This window comes from Ipomoea nil, unplaced genomic scaffold, assembly GCF_001879475.1.
Source record: "Ipomoea nil cultivar Tokyo-kokei standard unplaced genomic scaffold, Asagao_1.1 scaffold1770, whole genome shotgun sequence".
NCBI classification, from domain to species: Eukaryota; Viridiplantae; Streptophyta; class Magnoliopsida; order Solanales; family Convolvulaceae; genus Ipomoea; species Ipomoea nil.
Window position 1 is genome coordinate 463206 of NW_017618198.1, and position 23479 is coordinate 486684.

The 23479-nt window shown below is 33.0% G+C and overlaps 3 protein-coding genes across 7 annotated transcripts; 1 reads left to right on the forward strand and 2 right to left on the reverse strand.

The window, feature by feature from the left end:
* The first annotated feature begins 1841 nt into the window (after positions 1-1841).
* LOC109192590 lies at positions 1842-7074 on the forward strand. Of its 4 annotated transcripts, none has more exons than XM_019343290.1 (8): positions 1842-1992; positions 2618-2911; positions 3666-3953; positions 4476-4549; positions 4631-4959; positions 5097-5380; positions 5562-6304; positions 6338-7074. In XM_019343290.1, the coding sequence occupies exons 2-8, from the start codon at positions 2732-2734 to the stop codon at positions 6813-6815; spliced, it is 2376 nt and encodes a 791-aa protein (XP_019198835.1). In that variant the 5' UTR covers positions 1842-1992; positions 2618-2731; the 3' UTR covers positions 6816-7074. The 4 variants fall into 4 exon arrangements, with proteins under 4 accessions (XP_019198835.1, XP_019198836.1, XP_019198833.1 ...); XM_019343291.1 differs by having other exon boundaries at positions 5097-5225; positions 5292-5380; positions 5562-7074; XM_019343288.1 differs by having other exon boundaries at positions 5562-7074.
* Positions 7075-7783: 709 nt separating this feature from the next.
* LOC109192212 (UDP-glycosyltransferase 86A1-like) lies at positions 7784-9843 on the reverse strand. The gene is made up of 2 exons (XM_019342780.1): positions 9085-9843; positions 7784-8880 (listed from the first exon to the last, which is right to left on the reverse strand). The coding sequence occupies exons 1-2, from the start codon at positions 9635-9637 to the stop codon at positions 7961-7963; spliced, it is 1473 nt and encodes a 490-aa protein (XP_019198325.1). The 5' UTR covers positions 9638-9843; the 3' UTR covers positions 7784-7960.
* A 10335-nt stretch (positions 9844-20178) lies between these two features.
* LOC109192257 (serine/threonine-protein kinase CDL1-like) lies at positions 20179-23363 on the reverse strand. Of its 2 annotated transcripts, XM_019342830.1 has the most exons (5): positions 22881-23363; positions 22431-22779; positions 22132-22322; positions 21079-21666; positions 20179-20650 (listed from the first exon to the last, which is right to left on the reverse strand). In XM_019342830.1, the coding sequence occupies exons 2-5, from the start codon at positions 22564-22566 to the stop codon at positions 20282-20284; spliced, it is 1284 nt and encodes a 427-aa protein (XP_019198375.1). In that variant the 5' UTR covers positions 22567-22779; positions 22881-23363; the 3' UTR covers positions 20179-20281. The 2 variants fall into 2 exon arrangements, with proteins under 2 accessions (XP_019198375.1, XP_019198374.1); XM_019342829.1 differs by having other exon boundaries at positions 22431-23363.
* Positions 23364-23479: the final 116 nt, after the last annotated feature.

Below are 23479 nucleotides of genomic sequence, written 5' to 3' on the forward strand. Positions count from 1 at the left end.
TTTTTGGTGTAAAGAGTCTAGTTTGATCTGATCAACAGACTAACTTATCATAAAAAAATTGATATATCTATTTCTTTTTATTCACTTTCATAATGTATTCCTGATCTTGTTTTAATTTGCGTTAATTAATTTGATAAATATTCGAATAGTAATAAATTATTTATTTAAATAAATTTGTAATTACTATCTCATATGGACATATCTTGGTGCATTGTCTATCTATGCCTTCATTGCTCTCTAAACTTCTCCCGGGTGGGTGGTGGACTACTGTTTAGTAGTAAGCCAACAACATATATTAAAGTAAATAAAAGTAGGAAACAAACAAAAAAGAAATATGCTATTTTTGCATGAATCCTTTGATATTTAAACATTAGCTCTAGGAGCCCTTGAAATTTTCATTAATATAAATTACACCCAAACTTTTTTGAGCAACCATATTGGTTGAACTCAAATGTGGGATTTTTCTCAAGTGAGTTAAGCCACTAAGGAGAGAAAGGGGATAAAAAAATTGTAAGGTGGCCGTAAATTTATTTTTTTCTCAAATTTTACCCATAGCATCAACTGGGTTGTCAATACGAGTGCTGTCGCTTATTGAGTGTGCAAATTAACTGCACGAATTTTTAAAGATGTTTCATCAACGATTTTTTGTATGTAATAATACATTTAATATAATTTCAAAGTATTGATTTTATATAGTAATATTAAATTATATATTATGAAAAATGGATTCTAAATAGTTTGAGTTAGATCTTGTTAATTATGTGTACTTTAGTTTCTATATAAATTTACAAATTTAATTGAGAATTGAGTTAAAACTGTTGGAAGCACATTCTTGATGACAACCATCACCAAGAGAGACCACCATATACTATAATCTAATCTAAATGGGTAAAGTGTATTACATTCATAGTTGAAAGTGACACATCATTAATAACATGGAGATATTTTTTATACATTTGAACTCAAGTCTCATTGATTAAATTGTGAGATATGTGTCAATTGGTTTACAAGTCTCAAATGCTGCTTACACACTGCATTATACGACGGTTAACAAAATAAAATTTATAAATTTATTTTGAATTGATTGACTAGTTGAAATGTGCCATAGGTATAGATAGATTTTATGATGTCATACAAAACAACAAAGCTAATACCTCCAACAACAACAACAAAACAATAATATTGTTATTATTTGCTTATTAATTTTTATAATTTATAGTCCATTGACCAAGACTATGTGGTCTAATGGTATCCGAGTTGGACTTTCTTTTGGAAGATTGTGAGTTTGAGCCTCAGTAGAGGCGTGAAAGTATATGAACAGATACTACATTGTAATAGAGCCAGTAGCATTCAAAAAAACTTATACTCCATTTGATTTTTTAACCAATCAAATTCAATCCAAAACGTAATTGTATGAAAACGATAAAATTTAATAAAAGTGAACACATTTCAAATATTTATGACTAAATATAGTTAAATTGTAAAAGTTGTGGAACCAAAAGTGATAAAATTAATAATCGATAAATGAAAATATAAATGTTACTATAGTTGAAATAGTTGGACAAAATTTTGTTGTATATTTTTTTAAATCTTTTAAAAATGATATCTACAATTATATATTCAAATACTCCAGCATTTTATTTTATTTATTGATAAGACATTTAAATTTTAAAGAATGAAAGTGCTTATTTTTAAAATAGTAATTGGGGCTCAAAGTGAATTTCAGAAATGTTAGTGGGCCATGATGCAATTATTCCCAATGGCTAAAAGGAAAAGAAGAAAAGCTATACGAATATACAATAAATAAATAATATAATATGGTTTAGTTCCATTCCATCAGAATCTGTCAGTTCTCAGTATAAACACTGTAAAGAGTATTTATGAGTCTCTCTCTCTCTAAATTCTGAGACAGAAGAGGACAAAAAGCAACAAAGGCAACACCGCACCGGAGAAAAGAGCACCGGCGGACTCCGGTCATCTCCGTGCCCGCCGGTGATTTTTCTGCTCGCTTTCTCTCTCTAGATTGCTGCACATACACGTGTCTCTCACTGTATCTCCATGTACACACACACGCACACTCTGTTTATGTGTATCTCGAAAGTATCAGCGTCTGTTTTCCCTCGTTTTCTCATTTCCGTGTTTTAGTAGGGGAGTGTTTTGTTTTGGAATAGATAGATAGATATTTCTAGCTTATTGCTTTAATTGGTTACTGATGATGTGTTTTGCTTCATTTTCATAGATAATGTTAGTGGCAAGGTGGTTTTCTAAAATATCTCTTGGTTTAATTTAGTAAAATTGGTAGAACTCTAGCATGATTTTGATATATGTGGTTACACAGCTCTAGAATCTGAGATTTTAACTTGAAATTTTATTTCCAATGTTAAAATTTATGCTGTCTCTGTGCTGTGAGCTGTCAGCTGTGTGTGTGCATTGGGTATTTACTATTTATGTTGGATAATAGTTTGATGCTGTTTCTTTTGAGCCAAAGACAGCTACTCTCAGAGCCATTATGTGTATGTGTTGCCATTGTTTGTTACCAATTTTGGTTCTTACAGCTGTCAAAAACTATAGAAATTCTAACTTTTTCTTTCTGAAATGTGTTTTCCATTGCTTGCAGTGTAAATGATATGTGGGTTCAGCTACAAATTGAAAAGATTAGTACTTCCATGTGCTTTTGGTGTTCTAACGAAGTTTTTCAGCCTTGCTGCATAAATTTCTGTTCAAAAGTTAGATGATTGGTTGCAAAGTGCTGTTGACTTACAAGCGAAAGCGGCCACGTAGTTCTGCTATTTTGCGTGAGCATGGGATTGCTAATGTATCTACCAGATTCACATCATCTGCCTCAATTACACCACAGAAGAATGAGGCAACTGAACACCATAGGCCCAAGGATGAAAGAAAATACTCTGGGGTGAGACATTGGCTTTTTAAAATTGAATTTGAAAACTCATTCTTCATGGGAAATTCCTAACTCATATAGTTATCCCATGCTTTCTTAAGCTACTATATTCGACTTCACTTTTCAATTTTTCATGTTGTTAGGAAATGCCCAAGAATGGATTTGAAACTCAAACATAATGAGACGCCTTGTGTAGATTTTAAATGTAAGCTCCTGGGAAGAGGGTAGAAGCAGGGTTTGGTGCTTTAGAACTTCAACTTTTAAGTCAAACTTGGGGTTTTCCTTAAGAGAGCCATTATTGTAGGCTTTATCCCATTTCAAGCCTGGTTTTGACATAAGTGTTATAGCCCAAGCCAATCTCTTGCCCTTCAAGAAGTTGCAAAGCCAAACTCAAACGTAATTTTACTATTGCCTTTAAACACATATTAGTCAATTATACAATACATATCCAAACATTCAAAGCTTGATGTTACTTGGTTACCTTTAGCTATAATGTAGTGATAATTGAGAGGTACAGCTGATTTGACAGCTTAACCTTAAGGTCTAAAAACTATTAAATATTGACTTGGCTAAATAAAGAATAAAAAGCTTGCATTATCTCCGCAGAATCATGCTTCTGTAGGGAAAAGGCTTGTGTTATAACCTCTACTGAAACAGATGTTTCTTTTCCTGTTTGTTCTTGAGAAAGAAAATTTTGACCTGACTGGAGAAAAGAGTTTGGAAATTCAGATGTCTTGTGCCTTTTGATTGATGTTTATCTTTGCAGGGAAATACCCAAGAAGGTTGCCCACATCAATTATCTGGTCAAGTAGTGTCTAACAGTGCTGATCCATTTAAAGAAAGGAAGTTAAACTCCCCTTTGCTAACATTTCATCGAAGAGCCAAACGGAACAATCATGTAAATGGGCCAGATGTGAAGTGTGTGCTCAAAGTTGGAGATAGTGTGTCATCATCAGTTGGAAACTCTGCGCAGGGTGTTATTCCTTGTATATTTGAAGTGAAACCTGGTAACAGTTGCTTTGAAGATGCTTCAGCAAATCAAAAGCATCAAGAGGTGGATAATATCAGTGGGCATTTTGCATGATATGTGTTTATTTGTTGAGTATGGGAAGAAAATTTAGATTTGCTAAACTGGCCTGGCCAATGTGATCTAATTTCATATAACTTAAAAACCGAAAACATTTTGCCTTATGTTGAAGTTATTTTGAGAACTGTTTTAAAAACTTTGATGCCTGCATAAGCAAGCTTTTTAGATTTAGTAAGAATTGAGAATTCAATGTGAGAGGTCAGTTAGTAGCTATCAAGATTCCAACTACAGCAGTTAAATTGTACGATTGGTTCTTATTTGAGTTGAATGATTGGCAATATAGCTTCTTCTTCTTCTCCTCTTCCCCCTCCTTTTTCTTTATTTTATTTTTAGAGAGCCTTACTTCTCTCTCATGTTAGTATAGAAATAACATTTTTATTTCTTTTCCAATAATTATATCCTAGGTAACATTCAAGCCCAACCAAGTAGTTGACAGTATGAAGTTGATGCATTTCTCTCTAAGTGATTGTAATTTTTTTTTCTGCTTAGATTTTGTTGCAGACAACTGGTAATGATGATCATCATTCATGTGTTTCTGCTGGATCAGTGCCTCAGATAAAGGCGTAAGTTTACATGACACGTCAATCTGGAAAATATATACTGTCTGTGGATATAACTATTTCTATTTTGAATGTTTAACACAGACCTCCTGACGTTAATGAACAGCCTCATATAGTGGATGATACGCTGTCCCTTCCTGAAGTAACTGTTTTGGATTCTGAATCAAATCTCTCCAGTTTACATAAAAATGTCGGCACAGATGTGCCCAAAGATATCTTAGTCAATTCATCAAAACCCACTCAGGGCCTTTCTTGTTCAGCTGTGGACAATGCTGAGGTGACCGCATCATCTACCTCTCACACTTCCACAGGGACAGAGTGTCAAATTATAGATCTGAATATCTCAGAATTGCCTGATGAGAAGGCAGACAACAGAGATTCCCTAACTTTGGACCTATCAATTCCATTGCGTGGTATGTATTCGACATTTGTGTTTTATTGACCCTGAAAAGAATCTTACTAAGATATAGAAAAAAATTGAATTGTATCTTCTCATTTTAGGGCAGTAGCAAAATAATTATGTATTGTCTATGGTTTCCTAATATTCCAGATTCTGCTGATAGAGTGGGCTGCAATAAGAAATTAGCGTGTGATTTGGATGACCAACCCATTTGCAGTACACCAGAACTTCTCTGCATTAAATCAGAGTCCTGTAGTGGGCTTCAAGCTACAGAATCATGTAAGGTATCTACAAGCAAGAGTTTGGAATTGATTGATGAGAGAATTGTGAACATTCCATCAACAGGGGCAGAGATAATTGAAACTTGTTGCACATCAGCAGAAGCAGCAGGAAATAGTTGCAAGGGCACAGGATCAAAGAATAACCCTTTGCAGGTGAGAACATTTCTTTACCTGATTAAAAATCTAAGATTGATTTTTGTACCTAACCTTGCTCGAAAGTGGGTTTTGCTTATCTGGCGTGAGAAACTTTTATTCTTTTGTTTGTTGAATGAAGGATGAGGTGGTTGAGATTTTGCATCTGGTTGGTAATGATAAAGTTGTTATTTGCTTTCAGCTCTCCTCAGAGGACAGGACCTATGATTTCTTTCCATTATCAAGTACACCAAAAAAGACGAGCACCACTGAGGATTCTGATGACAGAAACACCCACCTGCAAGAAAGTAGGTTCCTCTCAGTATCTATGGGGCTAAACTCACTTTTTCTTGGTTCATCATTGCCACTGGAAACAGTGGTTGATAGGCATGCTTATGTTTCAAGCTCTCAAAGGGCCTGTACTGGCAACCAGTCAAGAGAATTTATACTTGGAGTTCCCCAACCTCCTTCAGACCACACTGCTTTACTTTTTCGACATCAGATGATACTTGACAACATAGTCGGCAGAGCCACATCCCTGAAAGGAAACAGGAATAGATTTCCCGAGAAACTGGAGTCTCCAATGATGTGGTCTGAAGAGGAGCTGGATTCTCTATGGATTGGGGTGAGAAGACATGGAAGAGGCAAATGGGATGCCATGTTGAGGGATCCAAGGCTGCATTTCTTTTCTTGGAGGTCTTCTAGGGACCTTGCTGAGCGCTGGGAGGAGGAACAATCGAAACTTTTGTGTGGTAGATCCATTTCACAAGTAAGACAGTTGAGAAAAGCAGACTTGTACCATGCCAATAGTGTTTACTCTGGAAAGATGGGACAGGAGGATCTGGCGAATGATGTTCAGCTTTCACTTGGGCATGGATATTCCCAATCCGAGGACATGGAGAAGCATTCACGCTGCCATTTTCTGAATATACAAAGTGCTGGATCTAAACAATTTCCAGATGCCGCAACCAACTTTGGGACCTTTTGTCCTTATTATCACAGAGGAAAGCGTAGCAGAGCAATGCTCAGCCAATCTGAAAGGAGTGAAAGCCATGCAGTGCCATATGTTGAATCTTCATTTATTGCTGGTCTGCCAACTGATATGGCTGTGACCGGTACTTTGCCTCGCTGGATTAAAGAAGCTGTAGCCATACCTATTAGGCCTCTTGATTCTCCTTCCATTACCTCCTCGCTTTGTCAGACAGGATTAAAATGGCCTAATCATATCTTCTCAGAATCTAATGGAACTAATGAATCAACGGATAGTAGATTAAGAAGTGTTCACAGTATCCCAACTGTCTGTAGCACTCACTCAGCTATTTTTCCCACAACAAAACAACAGAGGAAGTTTGATCTTCATGAGTCTGACACTGATAAAAAGGATGAGTTGATCATCATCCATAGTGATGATTCTTCAGAGGAGACAATATCTGATGATCATAACCTTCATTCTTAGTGCTGCCTGAATTTAAAGACGCTGAATTTGGAAGCTGTAGAAAGGTAGGTAGTTTCGTGCTCTGTACATTTTATGTTGTGTACTTTAAACGAGAACTTCCAGTAATGTAATTGTTAACTAGTAGTATTAATTTACTTCCACGAAGCATCAACACCACTGGATTCTGTAGATTCTTGAAAATTGTTTGATTACCACTTTCAGAAGCTTTGCAAAGAGGGGTATGAATCTTCTTCCTTCTTCTCTCTTCTCCTTCCTTTCATCCTATTCTTCAGTTGATAGTTCTTTAAACTATGAACCATGCCAAAGGCCTTGTGATTGAACGGCATAGCTGTGACTTGATTGACTTCTCAAATGAGAGGTTTTAGGTTCGAATCCCAGTGACGGGGTATTGACTCTTTGTGTTTCAGTAGGTTGAGAAAGTATGTTTGAATAGATACTGTATTGTAACAGAGTCAGTAGTACTCAAAAAAAAAAAAAAAACTATGAACCATCTAGTAACATTATGAATTATGATAATGTTTCTATGGTCCTTTTCTTCCCTTCTTTTGCTGTCTTGGCCACTCATGCATTAAATGCTTAATGGTATAAATATAAGATAGTGGACAGGGTAATGTTAAGTAGCATTAGTTAATGTTGAGTCAAGGCTAATTTTTCTCCCCTTTATTCTGAATGCTGGTTCCATTAGCAGGACAATGAAATGCTGTTGTTTTAATTGTGTAGACTGCAGAGTTATATTCTAAGCCATCTATGATGAGGAAGGCAAATTATTCTGTGAACCTGGGTCCACCTTGCAAGGTGGACTTGGGTCCAAAAGTACATAATTTACATACTGAACGTTCACAATTTACCTATTGGATGTTCACAATTTTACATACTAACTAAATGTTCACAATTTTACATACTAAATGTATACAATTTACATACTAAATGTTCACAATTCAGTATGTAAATTGTGTATTTTTTATCCGGGTCTACATTGCAAGGTGGACCCCGGTACATAACATAACTATTGCAAGTGGAAAACCCCCCGCACTCCTTACTCGAGGGAACCAGCTGGTTGCTCCCGCTGGGAGTTTTGAACTTTTAACTTGCGGTTAATAAGTCAACAGTCTGACCAACTTGGCTGGGTTGTCGGCGTAACTATGCTATTGTTTTGTAGATATGTTGCTTTTCTGTTGAACCTTGAGCTTGATGTCATGTATGAATTGCTCAAAATTCTTCTCTGTAGATCCATCTGGAGATAAAGCATTTTGCAGTGTCTTCTTTCTTTCTTTCATGTTCTCTCTCAACCCCTCTGCATCATTCATGAGGTGCTTCATGTTCTCTGCAACTTCTTCCCTTCCAACTTCCTTCCCAGCACAGAGATTGATTCCCACTTTCCACTCATCAACCACCAGTTTCCTGTTGGTGAACTGATCTGTCAACAGAGGGAAGCACAGCATTGGAACTTGGCACCACACGCTCTCAAGAACCGAGTTCCATCCGCAGTGAGTCAAGAATCCTCGGGTCGCACAATGCGACAGCACCTCAATCTGTCTGCACCATCCCACCACCAGACCTCTACCCCGGACTTCATCCTCGAACCCCGCGGGCAAAACCTCAATTTCCTCCCCACACCCTGTGATGTCTCTCCGGATTGCCCAGAGAAAACTCAGTTTATTGTTTTGCAGAAGGCCGTGAGCTATCTCCTGGATCACCTCTTTCCCTACACTCGCAAGACTCCCGAAAGAGATGTACAGAACCGAGTTCTCCGGCCTGGCGTCGAGCCACTGCCCGCAGCCGGCCGTCTCCGGCCAAAAATCCGCCGCCACGGCGGAACCACTTCGGAAAATTGGCCCAATCGCGTAGAAAGGCTTCGTCTCTTGCAAGGCTGTGATTGTGGAAGACTCTAGCTCGAATACGGTGTTGCAGATAACAAAATCAGCTTCCCTGGCATCTTCAAGCGACTTGAATATGTACCTGTGCATCACACTCCATGGCTCAGAATCTTGAAGGTATGAAGGCAAATCTCTGCATTCTATCGCTTCCACACCAGGTACATAATTTATCGCATCTCTTCGATTATCATTATCTAGCAACAATGATAAGAACAGAAACATTGAACAGAAAGATCTTTCAGGATCTGAGACAGATTAGGTCAAGATGGAATTATAATATAATATACTAATCCAGAATAAATTGTGTAGATTAGAATAATTATTCTAAGAAATGTGGAGATTTTGCCTCAAATTTAAAGTTTAAAATGATGTTTAAGACTTAAGAGTGGTACCTTGAGAACCGAAGTGGCCATGGCTTCTTAGAAGGTGGATGTGATAGTACATGGTGAAGGCTAAAGCCGGTTCCGTCCAAAACGAAATGTGGACAAGGCGGTGCTTCTTGGCGACCGCCGACGGCCACACGAAGAAAGAGTCGGCTATGAGATACGAGGCCGGCTGATTTACATCGGAACTTTGGAGGTTTCCGATGAAGTCATCGACGATAAGCGGGAAGGCAAGGAACAGTCCTTCCATGAACTCATTGTGGTTTCTGGAACGGTCAAAGCTGAGGGGGAAACCGTCGCTGAGTGTGACGTAGCGAATGTCGAAGCCGTGAAGGTTCCGCTCATCGGAGAAAATGTCTTCGTCGGAAGATTCTCCGGTGAGTGAGCGGGCTCGGGTTATTTTGGCGTGGGTTATCTGTGTGTTGATGAAGGTGATGGTGAAGCCGTTTGAAGCAAGCTTGAGTGCGAGCTCCACGAAAGGGATTAAGTGGCCTTGAAGAGGGACTGGCACCATGATAGCATGAGGCTTGATAAGCTGCTGCTTCTCTGCCTCAGCCGCCATGGTTGTGTTTGGTTCAAGCTTCGTTGACTGCCTGCAACTCGGTCTCTATCATTGCCCCCGCTAATATCCTATAAATTTTGTCTGCATACTTTACAGTGGGGACATCTAGACACTGTCATTTTTTATAACCCAAGATTCCGTCCTCACCAAATTACATACTCAAAATTCAACACTTACACAATTCTACGTACAAAATATTAAATTCAAATCTAAACGTACCCCTAATGTTGCGTTGGTGCATGTTTCCAGCACCAACACTATCTAGTGTAATGTTTGCACTTGGCTCAGCATATAGAGTCAAATGTAGGTGCACACAAGAGATTGTTGTTTGTTGTTAAGATTCGAACATTGGTGTCGGTGTGTACAAGGGATTGCTGTTGTTAAGATTCGAACATTGGTCTCTTTTCCCAAATACGATTTATTGAACCATTAAGCTAAATTGTGCGAAAAGGAAAGTCATTCTAAACAAACTCAAATCATTAGTGTTGTTATGTATCACACTCACTACAGTGTGGAGCAACCTCTCAAAGAGGGGTTCCTTGTACGCAGTGAGCAAATGCCTAACCTCTGTGGTTCAGTTGAGTTATCATGATTTACATTATCCTTCTATCGGGACGGGGTATAAGAGGCCCTTAGGATTGGAGATTTAACCTTTAGGAAGAACTAGTATTTGCACCCGTGCGATGCACGAAATGGATTTGTTATAATATATTAAGAATATATGAATCGATATATAATTATTTAAATTAGAATATCAAATATTATATAGTGCAATTAAATATATGGTTTGAATCGTTTATATATTTTGATGTTATCATTGCTTGAATTTTTGCAAATAATTGCTCAAATTAATAGCTAATGTCTAGATGTACGCATACAGTGCTATAACTTTGAAGATTTTATTTATCATTGTTTAGAATTTTCATAAATTAAAAAAATGTGCTCGTTATCTAACAACTCAGTTATATAAATGAATTGGTATCCTTATTCATTTGTATGGAAGATATGTTTTTTTTGTCTAGATATATAACAATTTATTCATTAAAAAAAAAACTTAATATCACCGATTATATTTACACATTATTGAAACCTCTTTGTAGACGACATTGGTAGTGACAACACAATCCTATTCAACTCAATTAGTTATCCTTTTATATTTTCAATCAATTAGTGATATCGGATTCATTTTCAGCCAATTATTCTTTTTCATTTTCAGTCAATTAACCAATTAGAATATCAAATGTAGTGATATTTTTACCTAATTTTCGTTCCATTTTTAATTGATGATGTAGATATTATTATTGAAATATTTCCGTTTCATTTTTAATTTACCTTTACTATTGTTTAAAATATGCATTTACTATTAATAATGTAGCATATTATTATTGAAATATTTTTCTCCAATTTTTAATTTTCATTCTATTTTTAATTAAAATGCAATGATCTGGTTATTTCTTCTTCTTTTTTTAGTCAATTATGGAGCATTTTTTATTTGCAGTCAATTATTAATATTCATTTCCTTTTAAAATTTTCAGTCAATTAGTAATATTAGATTCATTTTCAGTCAATTATTTTTTTATTTTCAGTCAATTAGTCAATTAGAATATAGATCTATTAATATTTTTACCTAATTTCTGTTACATTTTAATTTGATGATGTAGAATATTATTAATGAAATATTTTTGTTCCATTTTTAATTTACATTTACTATTTTTAAAAATATGCATTCACTCCTTGATGATGTGAAATATTATTAGTGAATTTTTTTTTTCTATTTTTAATATTCCTTTACTTCTAAACAAAAAGGAAACAAAAAAAAAAAACTTTGGACTTCTCACTACTTGCCCACATTGATGGCAAGCAATTATGTTTGTAAACATTTTCAAGAGCTCCTCTTTCCAAACATTTTCAATGTGAGATTAAAATGATCCCACATCATTCTTTATTTTTTTCTTATTTTAATTTTATTTTGTATATCGTTTTGTTTGGATGATGATGATGATGATGATGATGATGATGATGATGATGATTATTATTATTATTATTATTATTATTATTATTATTATTATTATTATTATTATTATTATTATTATTATTATTATTGACAATTTTAAAAAATTGAGATTGAAAAATTCACCAAAATTTTAACAAATTCATCATTTTAACAATTTATCTGTAATCAAAACACCAAAAATATTATTTAATAACTTAGTAATTTGCTCTAAACTGCTAAAAACTAAAACAATAAATACATTTTGGGTTAATCTTTCCCAACCCACTAATAATAAATAAATAATAAATAATGAATAAATAAATAAAAACTAAAATAAGAAGACAAAGCTAAGTTTTCTTAAATAAGAACCTTTTAACTTCTCAATACTTGCAACATTGATGGACAAACAATTATGTTTGTACCTCTTATATAGAGGAGCTCAAGAGCTTATCTTTTCAAATATTTTCAATGTGGGATCAAAATAATCACATACAGGGACGGAGCCAGAAAATATGTTGAGGGGGGGGCAAAGAAGTAGGGATGGATTCAATGGCGGATTTAGAATTTTATTTAGTGAGGGAAAAAAATTAAAATAAAAGAGAAAGTTTAAAAAAAATGAAATACTTAAGAAGTATAACAATAAATATTGTTGGATATAGCGAAAAATAAAACATATTAAAACTTTATAAAAATATTTATAACAAAATATGAAACATAATTAATTTGATAAAACAATTCGAATATAAAATACATTATAAATTACACATTCCATTATTAATATAAAGAAAGTTATAATGGAAGTTATATATATCATGCCAAAATTTAATTGTGTTAATCAAAAAAGTGAAGAAAACTATAACATTGTCAATGCAAAGACTTGAACCCAAGCCATTCCGAAACTCAAATACATTAGCTACCACCTTGTCTATCACAACTTTTGTTTACAAAATCTGTTTTATAATACTTATATCAATAATGCACTATATATACATATTATATACAATATAGGGTAGGGGTGGGGTGGGGTGGGGTGAGGGGGGGCAGCTGACCCCCCTGCCCCCCCTCTGGCTCCGTCTATGATCACATATCATTTACAAAGGGACGGGCTCCCCTTTGTCTTTTTTTTTTTTTTTTTTTTTTGTTAATTTTAATTTTATTATATATATAGTTTTATTTGGATTATTATTATTATTATTATTATTATTATTATTATTATTATTATTATTATTATTATTATTATTATTATTATTATTATCGTTGTTGTTGTTGTTGTTGTTGTTGTTGTAATTTGATTATTTGGCAAATTCAACAAAATTTTAACAAATTCAAATGTTTAACATTTTATATTTAATCAAAACACCAAACATATTATTTAATAACTTAGCAATTTGCTCCAAACTTCTAAAAACTAAACCAATACATCTACATTTTGGGTTAATCTTTTCCCAAACCCCCTAATAAATTTAAAAAAAAAAAAAAAAAAAAAACTAAAATAAGAATCCACTAAGATAATGTTTATTAAATAAGAGCCTTTTGACTCGTTGGGCTTCAATAGGTGAACAAATATTATATGTAACAGGTCAATCGAATAGTTATGCTGTGGAACCGTGTCCACCTTGCAAGGTGGACACAATTCTATGTTAATAATTACTGAACTATATGTTTATAATTGTAAAGCTATATATTCATAATCTTTGAACTTCATATTCATAATTATGAACTATATATTCACAATTACAAAACTATATGTTCATAATTACTTAATTATATGTTCATAATTATAAAGCTATATATTCATAATTTTTGAACTTCATATTCACAATTATTGAATCTCTATATTCATAATTACATAATCATATGTTCATAATTATAGAACTATATATTCATAATTATGAACACTTTTGGAACCGTGTCTACCCTGCAAGGTGGACACAGTTTCACATCATAATTTGTCGGGTCAATAGTACTCAAAAATAAAATATGAGCATTTGGACTTCTCAATACTTGCCCACATTGATGTCAAACAATTATGTTTGTAAGAGGAGCATTGCTCCTCTTATATAGAGGAGCTCAAGAGCTCCTCTTTCCAAACATTTTCAATGTGAGATCAAAATGATCCAGCATTATTTACAAATGGAGCCCGTGGCTCCCTTTTGTCTTCTTCTTATTATTTTTAATTTTAAATTTAATTTTATTTTGTATATCGTTTTGTTTGGATTATTATTATTATTATTATTATTATTATTATTATTATTATTTGTAATTTGATTATTGATAAATTCGCCAAAATTATAATAAATTCGTCATTTTAACATTTTAACTTTAATCAAAACACCAAAATATATTATATAATTTGCTCCAAACTGCTAAAAACTAATACAACACATACATTTTGAGTTAATCTTCCACAACCCCAATTATGTTTATAAGAGTCTAGGTTTCAAAAAAAAAAAATGTTTATAAGAGTCTCATTGCTCCTCTTATATATAGGAGCTCTCTCTTTTCAAACATTGTAAATGTGGGATCAAAATGATCCCACATCATTTACAAAGGGAGCCGGTGGCTCGCCTTTGTTTTTTTTTTTTTTTTTTTTTGGTTAATTTTAATTTTATTTTGTATATAGTTTTTTTTGGATTATTATTATTATTATTATTATTATTATTATTATTATTATTATTATTATTATTATTATTATTATTGTTGTTGTTGTTGTTGTTGTTGTAATTTGATTATTTGGCAAATTTGTCAAAATTTTATCAAATTCGTCTGTTTAACATTTTATATTTTATCAAAACACCAAAAATATTATTTAATAACTTAGCAATTTGCTCCAAACTGCTAAAAATTAAAACAACTCATATACATTTTGGGTTAATCTTTCTCAAACCCCCTAATAAATTTAAAAAAAAAAAAAAAAAAAAAAACCTAAAATAAGAAGCCATTAAGATAAGGTTTCTTAAATAAGAGCCTTTTGATACGTAGGGCTTCAATAAGTTGAGAAAGTTTACATGTTACAGGGTCAATCGAATAGTTATGTTGTGGAACCGCAAGGTGGACACAGTTCTATGTTTATAATTGCTAAACTATATGTTCATTATTATAAAGCTATATATTCATAATTTTTGAACTTCATATTCATAAGTACGTATTTAACTCTATATTTATAATTACAGAACTCTATGTTCATAGTTACTGAAGTAAATGTTCATAATTATAAAGATATATATGCATAATTTTTAACTTCATATTCACAATTATTGAATCTCTATATTCATAATTACATAACTATATGTTCATAATTATGTTCACAACACTATGTTTATAATTATAGAACTATATGCTCATAATTTTTGAACTATATATTAATAATTATGAACAATTTTTGAAATGTGTCTACATTGCAAGGTGGACACATATCCACAACATAATTTGTCAGGTTAATAGTAGTATAGTACTAAAATTATTAAAAAAAAAAAAGTCTTTGGACTTCTCAATACTTGCCCATATTGATGGGCAAGCAATTATATGTTTGTAAATGCCCCTCTTATATAGAGGAGTTTAAGAGCTCTTCTTTCAAAACATTTTCAATGTGGAATCAAAATGATCCCACATCATTTACAAAGGGGAGCCACCATTGTCTTCTTCATATTTTTTTTTTTAATTTTAAATTTATTTTGTATATAGTTTTGTTTGGATTATTACATTTGCTGTTGTTGTTATTATTATTATTATTATTATGTTATTGTTATTGTTATTGTTATTATTTTAATTTTAATTTTATTTTATTATTATTACATTATTACATAGGATTTTTATTATACTTGAACAATAATATTATCAATTATATTATAGAATATAATACCATACATAATGTTACTAATTATGCAATATTACCAATTAATAGATTTTATTTAATTTCCATTTGACATTTACTTACCAAATAAACTTTACTACAAAAGTTTGGGCAGGAAAATGAAATAAGATGATTTTGTTGTTTTTTTTTTTTTTTTTTTTTTTTTGAAAAGCGATGATTTTGTTTTTATATAATAATAATAATAATAATAATAATAATAATATAATATATAATATATATATATAGGTTAATTATTACCCTAATACTTAATTTATAATTCTGATTTTAAAATTCTTCTTATTATTATTAACATTAACATTTGATTAGTTTTATAAAAAAAAATGTAAATTCTAAATTTTGTATGAATAAACTCTAATCCGACGCATTTCCTTATATGATTGTATAATTCATTGTATATACACATAATATTTATTAATATGTATATAGAAAAGTTCTATAATATAATTTCATTAACTATAATTTATATTGATAAATTTATAATTAAAAAATTACATTTAAAAATTTAAAAAGTTGTATTTAAATTTTGCATGATTATTATAGTGCATAAGTGTATGTATGATTATAAATATTCATGTTTTGTTAATTTAATAATTTCATTTCTTTAATTATATTTCATATTTTATTAATTGTAATTTAATGAAATTGTTACAAATATTTCTAGGGAAGAAATCTTATATTTCTCAATTTCTTTAAATATATTAATTATAATTACCAAATATTGTGGCAATTACCATAATAATTTTATTAATTATATTACTTATATTAATTATAATATTTGTAATAATCTCTTCCAAAATTTAAATACATTACCATAATAATCACACAAAATAATGAAAGAAAAATTATCAAAATAATTACCTTTAATAAAAATAAGGTAATTATATTAAAAATTAATTATATATTAAGGTAAGTATAATTTATTTCATGCCAATAATATTATACATTAAGTATAAAAATATATATGTATATAAATTACCATAATAATTACACCAAAAAGGTAACAATATATAATTATTAGGTAATAATATTAATAATTAATTATTAAGGTAAGTATAATTTATTAAAGAGGGGATATAATTTAAAAAGTAAATTATTTATTAGATTACCTAATATAATTATTTTACTAATTGATTCCATGCTACTATGTATAATTCATATATTTGAAAACTTTTTAAATCAAAATATCTATTAATTGCCTTAATAATTAAAATAATTGTTAGTCAATCAATATTCAATAGTACTAAAAGTATTATTTGAATTTTTATACAAAAGATATAATATTATTAAATCGAAATAATTAAAAATAATGTGTCCACATTACAAAAGATTTTATAATAGTAATTTTTATTGCATAATAGAATTTGGCAATTATTAAACATTGTTTACAATTATTAAACATTGTTTATGGTAATTATTGTATGACATTTAATACTAAAATTATTAGGTAGAATTTTTATAATTAAGGTATAATATTCTTAAGGTACAATATTGCTTGTATATGGTTTACCCGTATTAAACATCATTATATTAAATTAATATATAATTCTTTTAATATAATATATTATTAAATCTAAACATATGATTAATATTTATTCAATATTATTACGGAAGTATTAGAATTATAAATTTTACTCCGTATTAAATTTTAAATGGCTTAGCATATCGAAGCAAACATGGTAAGTCAATAACATTATTTTACATTAGTAAAGTGATTTTATATCAAGGAATGTCAGATGAAGAATAAAATCAAAATAATACTCTATTGAAAAAAAGCCACAGTACTTAATCATTTTTTTTCCTAAAAAAAAAAATTTAAATGGCAAGAAAAACGTCTTGAAGGGAGAGACAAACTACTCTCTTATTACAAAAAATGTACACTTTAAAAACGGAGAAATTGAATCGAAACAAAGTCCAATGCTTTGATATATTGACAACTAAAAAATGCTTTTAATTTCATTTTGGTTTTTATTGTATTCTTAGTATGCTTCCCTCTGTAAGTCTATATCTATTTACATATACACATAATTCGTCCTTCGATCACAAAACTTTATCATCTTGATGAGCAAGGAACTCTATTGCTTCCCGATCAATCTTTCTAGATCCGTATCTTCTCCACAAAAATAGACAAACAAAAAATATATATATCAACATTTTTTCTTATGAACCACTTTTGTTGTTTAAAAACCATAAAATACAAAAAAATAAAAACAAAACAAAACCCAAAAAAGAAGAAAAAATAAAAGAAACTAAGATGATGAAAACCTCACCAATGCAAATCACGTATCAACCTCAACTGCGGAAGATTACAGGATGATTAGAAGTCTATTGCTTCCCGATCAATCTTTCTAGATCCGTATCTTCTCCACAAAAATAGACCAAAAAAAAAAGAATATATCAACATTTTTTCTTACGAATCACTTTTGTTGTTTAAAAATCAGAAAATACAAAAAAATAAAAACAGAACAAAACCCAAAAGAAGAAAAAATAAAAGAAACTAAGAATGAAAACATCACCCGTGCAAATCACGTATCAACCTCAACTGTGGAAGATCACAGGATGATTAGCAAATATCAATGAAATAATTAACCTTAGTTGGGGTTGTGTATGGTCATATAAGGTGTATTTATACACAATGGATGAGATCAAAAGGGTTTAGTATTGAAATTATAAAATGGTAAGAGATCTCAAGAAAGGTAAAATCTTTAATATTATTGAAATGCCATATTTGTCTAAATATTTGATATTACAAAAATGGCTCTAAGTTTTGGGGGGAAAACTTGGCTAGGAGGATTTTACTTTTATATATATATATATATATATATATATATAGACATATAGATATATAGATATATAGATGTATCATAGTCACACCTGTTTGTCAATCCCATTAAAAGCAGTATGTTATATTTAGCATTATTCTACGGACTATTTATTAAGAAAAGACTAAAGAGCATGATTAAAAAAAATAATAAAAAAAAATTTAAAAACGATCAGGGTTGTTTAACAAAGTGAAAATTTTGGAGAATTTTTCTGAAAAAAAAAAAAAAAAAAAAGAAAGAAAGAAAATTGGAGGGTTGAAGAATTGGACAATCTTGTTTACTAAACTCAAATTTTGAATTTTCCCCTTATCTCCAATCTTCCATTTTTCTAACATTTTGGAGAAGTGAAATCAGCGTTCTCCAAATGGAAAACTGAAAATATATGCGGGTGAACACTGCTAATTGTCTAAGAGAGGTCAACGATTTAAAATATTATTAAAAATTTTGTTGTAGAAAAATATATATATACATTGAACACATATGGCACTTTGGACACCAACATCAAAACCAAAGATGAATCGTGGTCGAAATGACTCAATATAATGGTGATCTAAAATGTCATGTGCGTTTGTTCACATGACATGATGTTATTTAAGTACGCTTAGGATGAGAGGAAAGTACAAATGATTCTTTTCGATGTAATTACAAAACTCAATATTTGTATTTTGTGGTTAATAATGAGGTTTGCGTATTTTGTTTTGTAATCAAATTGTGTAGTGAAATAATTGAAATAGTTGTAATTTATTTAGTAATATATTTTTATTAACTTTTGGTACTTTTTACACTAGTGTATTGATTTATTTTTTATTTTTTAAAAAAATTAAATTAAATTTGTAAAATGAAATCAGAAAATTGGAGACATAAAAAATGAAAATTAAGAAACGGGAGAACTATTAACTACAGTTTCTAAGGGGTTCAAACCCACAACCTCAAGCATAACAACATAAGTTCCAAACCACCAAGCTACCATAAATATTTTGTATAAGAAGGTAGGACTGTCTAATTAAGGTAGGACGGTCTAATTATCGTGTAGAGATGGTTGACATCCAGGTAGTAGGGGGACACGTGTACGGTTGAAATCGAAGGCAAGTCAATGCCATACATTTGTCAAGCATTCGAAAGGGCCTCTACACTATATTAGGCGCCCTCCCCTCCCCTTAAAAATGATCCCTTAGCTCACTTAATCCCCCCGGTCTAGTGGTATAGGTTCCTAATTTTCAACCCATACACCAGGGTTCGATTCTTAGTAGCTACAATATTATTCTTAGTCCATTCATTGGGCTATAACTTATATCTTTGGCCCACTATTTTAGGCCAGTATCTCATGCTTTGTAGTACCTTTTGGGCCTAGCGGTCCGAGCAATAATACAATTTTCCTATTCTTGTTATGTACTTCTATACATGGTGTATGGTAGATCGGGTCCTAACAAAATCGTCAACGTTAAATGTTAAATAAGTGACAATATTAATAGTTATGATAAAATAAAATATAACAAATATTTTTATTTGAATTTAAATAATTTGAGGGAATTTTCTATAGTTGCAGCTACAATGCAACATGCTCACATTTTTAGTGTTTTTTACACCTACACATTCTCTGTGTGTGTATATATGAGTGACCAGAGAAATATCATCGTTACCGTCTCAAATAAAAAAAGGCCTATAAGCTACATTTTTTGTTGACCGAAATAATTCTTAACATGGCCTAAACTACGTTTTTTTTAGGTACTATAAGTTGGCAAGATAATTAAATTCGTACTAAAATAGGAAATCCCATATACTTAATAATGTACATAAAAAGAAAAAGAAAAAGAAAAAGAAAAGAAAACGACAAAAAAATAAATAAATAAAAGAAAAGAAAAAAAAAATGCTTTCATTACCAAACCAAGATTTATCAGTGTTCTCCAAATATTCCCCATCTTGAACGCTATATATTAATTTGATCTAATTAAAGTGTTCTACTTTTTGCCGGATGAATCCGAACTGCTGCCGTCTTCCGAACCAGATCGTTCGTCCTCATCGTCTTCGTACTCTTCCTCGTCCTCATCCTCGTGATCGTCATCGTCATTGTCCGGCTCGTTTTTGTTTGCATGGCCCGACGGAGCGTCTGGAATAGCGGCCGGAACTGGATCTTCCTTAGGAGCCACTTGCAGGAAACTGAGGGCGGCTAGAACATCGCCGATCAGTGGTCGAACCGATGGTTCATCTTGGAGGCACATGGCGGCAACCCCAACTGCTTGGTTCAAGCTCCTCACCGGAAAGTTATCCTTCAGGAGTGGATCTGCCATTTCCGGGAACCTCTTTGGATCCCTGAATATGGGTTGTGCCTGTTCAACACAATCCAAATGGTAGACACATTATCATTAGTTTTTTTTTTTTTTTTTTACAACGAGGAAACCTGCCGCCACAAGTGGTAAATCCTGTCTTATGACCCTGTCACAGGGAAGTAAATTAACTTGACAGGCTCAAATCAAGAAGGCCAATAGGTTGTTCTCACTCAGAGTTGAATTTGTAACTGGTTACTAAGCTAACACTAAGATTTGACCCAAATAAAATAAGCTGTGCTCTCATTGAGAGTTGAACTTGTAACTTATAGTTACAAAGCCAACACCAAGGCTGGTTCACGGATGCTAATAGACTGCTCTCAGTAAGAGTTGAGCCTTGTGGTTACTAAATCAACATCTTATCAACTTGATTGTGTTTGTTTCTTTTGTTGTAAGTGCTTTTGTAGTAAAGTGTTTTAATTGCTTCTTACCCAAGTAACTAAATTTTGTTGGGATGGCGGTCTTGAAGTGTCCACAGCACGGCGGCCTGTTATGAGCTCAAGTAGAATAACTCCGAAACTATAAACATCTGACTTGAACGTGAGTTCGCCCGTCCTTTCATACTCGGGTGCCGAATAGCCGCTTCCCATAACTCTGGGTGTCAACATTTGCATGTTACTTCCTCCTCCACCGCTGGTGAGCTTAGCAAGACCATAATCAAACAACTTAGGATTGTAATCTTCATCCACTAAAACGTTGGAGGATTTGAGGTCACGGTAGATGATGGGGGGATTGGCCTTCTCGTGCAGGTATTCCAGGCCTTGGGCTGCGCCTGAAGCTATTTTCATTCTGGTGTTCCAATCCAAGGGTTTTTTGTCCTTTGGAAGGTCAAGGAGATGGTCTTCAAGACTGCCCATGGCCATGTATTCATACACCAAAAGCCTTTGTTCTCCATCAGCACAGTACCCGATAAGATCCACTATGTTAGGGTGGCGAAGTAGAGTCAGCACTAGAACCTCGACGGAGAACTCCTTGCTCGCTTGTGTTCCATTCCTGTCTAGTTGTTTCACAGCCACCACCTATTCACAATGTCAAAATATATATATAAAAAAGATCATCTCGCAATATTCAACCGACCAGGTGAGAGAGGCGTGAAATATATTGATTTTGTAGTGAACACTAGTGTTATTGATACGAAAACTTTAGAATAGAATAAGTGACGTGACACTCTCCCCGAAGATGTGAAAATCAATGAACAACTAATTAACCTAAGCTACTAAATTAGCCTCATCCACTAATGAGACGAAAATCAGTGCCACTAAAATTCGATTAGATTAGCCTCATTGACTTAGAGACACAAACATGTGGGATTTTAAAATTGAATTTGAATGTAAATCATTTGGCCAGTCTCCTATCACATCACTTAGTGTGTTGAGTGTTGAGACGGGGGATTAATCTTCGGACTATCGGCCGGATGATACTTTTGGGCAATTGCAGCTAAGCTAGCTAGAAAAAGGGGGGCCAGGCAGTAGAAGATAAATTACCTGACCATCGTGAAGAGTTGCCTTGAACACTTTTCCATAGCCACCTTCGCTAATTAGGGATTCTTGCCGGAAGTTCTTTGCTGCAGAGGCAAGCTCGCGGAAATTGAAGGTTCTGGCGTTAGAGTTTCCATTTTCTGCTGCTGCATTATCTTCGGCTGCGGCGTTGGCAGCTGCTGTTGACGTGCTACAAGCTGTCGGAGGCCCAGCGCGGCCAAAATTAATCAACATAACTAACTAACAACCAAAACGATCGATCTGAATTGAAAGCGTATGTATGTATGTATCTACACTACACATACCTGCGGCGGCGGCAGACGGCGGTGTAGAGGGTTCAGGTGCGTTTACTGGTTGAGCTACCGGCAGCTTATCTATCTGCTCCTTGCTGAGGTTGTTGTCTTCCTCCTCTGGTTTCTTCTGAAAACATGGGCAACTCATTTCTCAATCCCTAAATTTAACTTCCACCGATCCGATCCGATCCGATCCAAACCAATCCAATTCAATCAGGAATAAGGAAAAATCAAAATTATCTGCGCGCTGAATATTGGATTCTCAGAAATTCGTGGATCCACCACCACCACCACCACCACCGGATTCCACAGCTTCAATCCGACGTCGTTCCGATCACCGTTTGACATCAAATCACAAACCCTAATAAAAAGCACAGATGAGATGGATGAGATGAGATGAGATCTCCGATGGAGTAAAAACTAGAAGCAAGCGCGCATGCATGCATTATATTGCATATATACACGAAGCGGCTGAATTCATCGTCTTTGTCGCACGCAATTGCAAGGTCAACATACAGAAGCCTCGCCTCCCGCATGTGCGCATCACATAGTTTTACAAATTTGAAACAAACGCAGCGAGCGAGCTTAGCCGGAAATAATGAAATCGGATAGGAGATTATCTGATCGATCGATCGATCGATATCCAGGCCAAAGGAATTGAAGGAGGTAGAAGGAGAAGAAGATGGAATTGAAGATGAGAGAGATGAAAGTGGCGGGGGGAGGTGAGCTTGAATTGATCAATTGGGGTCCTCCAATTCCAGGAGAATGAAGGACCCAAATGGGGAGGTGGTGCGGCAAGAGATAATGGAGTATGTATGCAGTAATGGAGGGTACGTAACAAATCTCATGATGTGATAGAATTGAAGAAGGCCGGAGATCATTCAGAAATGCCATGCTTTTTTGCCTATCAATTTCTCATCGTCCGCACAATAATGGGGGCCTTTCATTTCAATGGTACGCTTGCTTTTACCATTTCCTATCCCTTTTTTACTTTTTATATTCGTAAGGAAATAAATTGTGCATCTTAAGAGTTGATTACTTGATTCATACACGATACACTT

Coding starts and splice junctions, on each gene's coding strand:
- LOC109192590 (XM_019343288.1), top strand. CDS start 2,732: ATGATTGGTTGCAAAGTGCTGTTGACTTACAAGCGAAAGCGGCCACGT. Junction 4,550..4,630: donor TCAGTGCCTCAGATAAAGGC/GTAAGTTTACAT, acceptor TGTTTAACACAG/ACCTCCTGACGTTAATGAAC. Junction 4,960..5,096: donor CCTATCAATTCCATTGCGTG/GTATGTATTCGA, acceptor CTAATATTCCAG/ATTCTGCTGATAGAGTGGGC.
- LOC109192212 (XM_019342780.1), bottom strand. CDS start 9,637: ATGGCGGCTGAGGCAGAGAAGCAGCAGCTTATCAAGCCTCATGCTATC. Junction 8,881..9,084: donor TGGCCACTTCGGTTCTCAAG/GTACCACTCTTA, acceptor TGCTAGATAATG/ATAATCGAAGAGATGCGATA.
- LOC109192257 (XM_019342830.1), bottom strand. CDS start 22,566: ATGAGTTGCCCATGTTTTCAGAAGAAACCAGAGGAGGAAGACAACAAC. Junction 21,667..22,131: donor CAACTCTTCACGATGGTCAG/GTAATTTATCTT, acceptor CATTGTGAATAG/GTGGTGGCTGTGAAACAACT. Junction 20,651..21,078: donor AACAAAATTTAGTTACTTGG/GTAAGAAGCAAT, acceptor TGTGTTGAACAG/GCACAACCCATATTCAGGGA.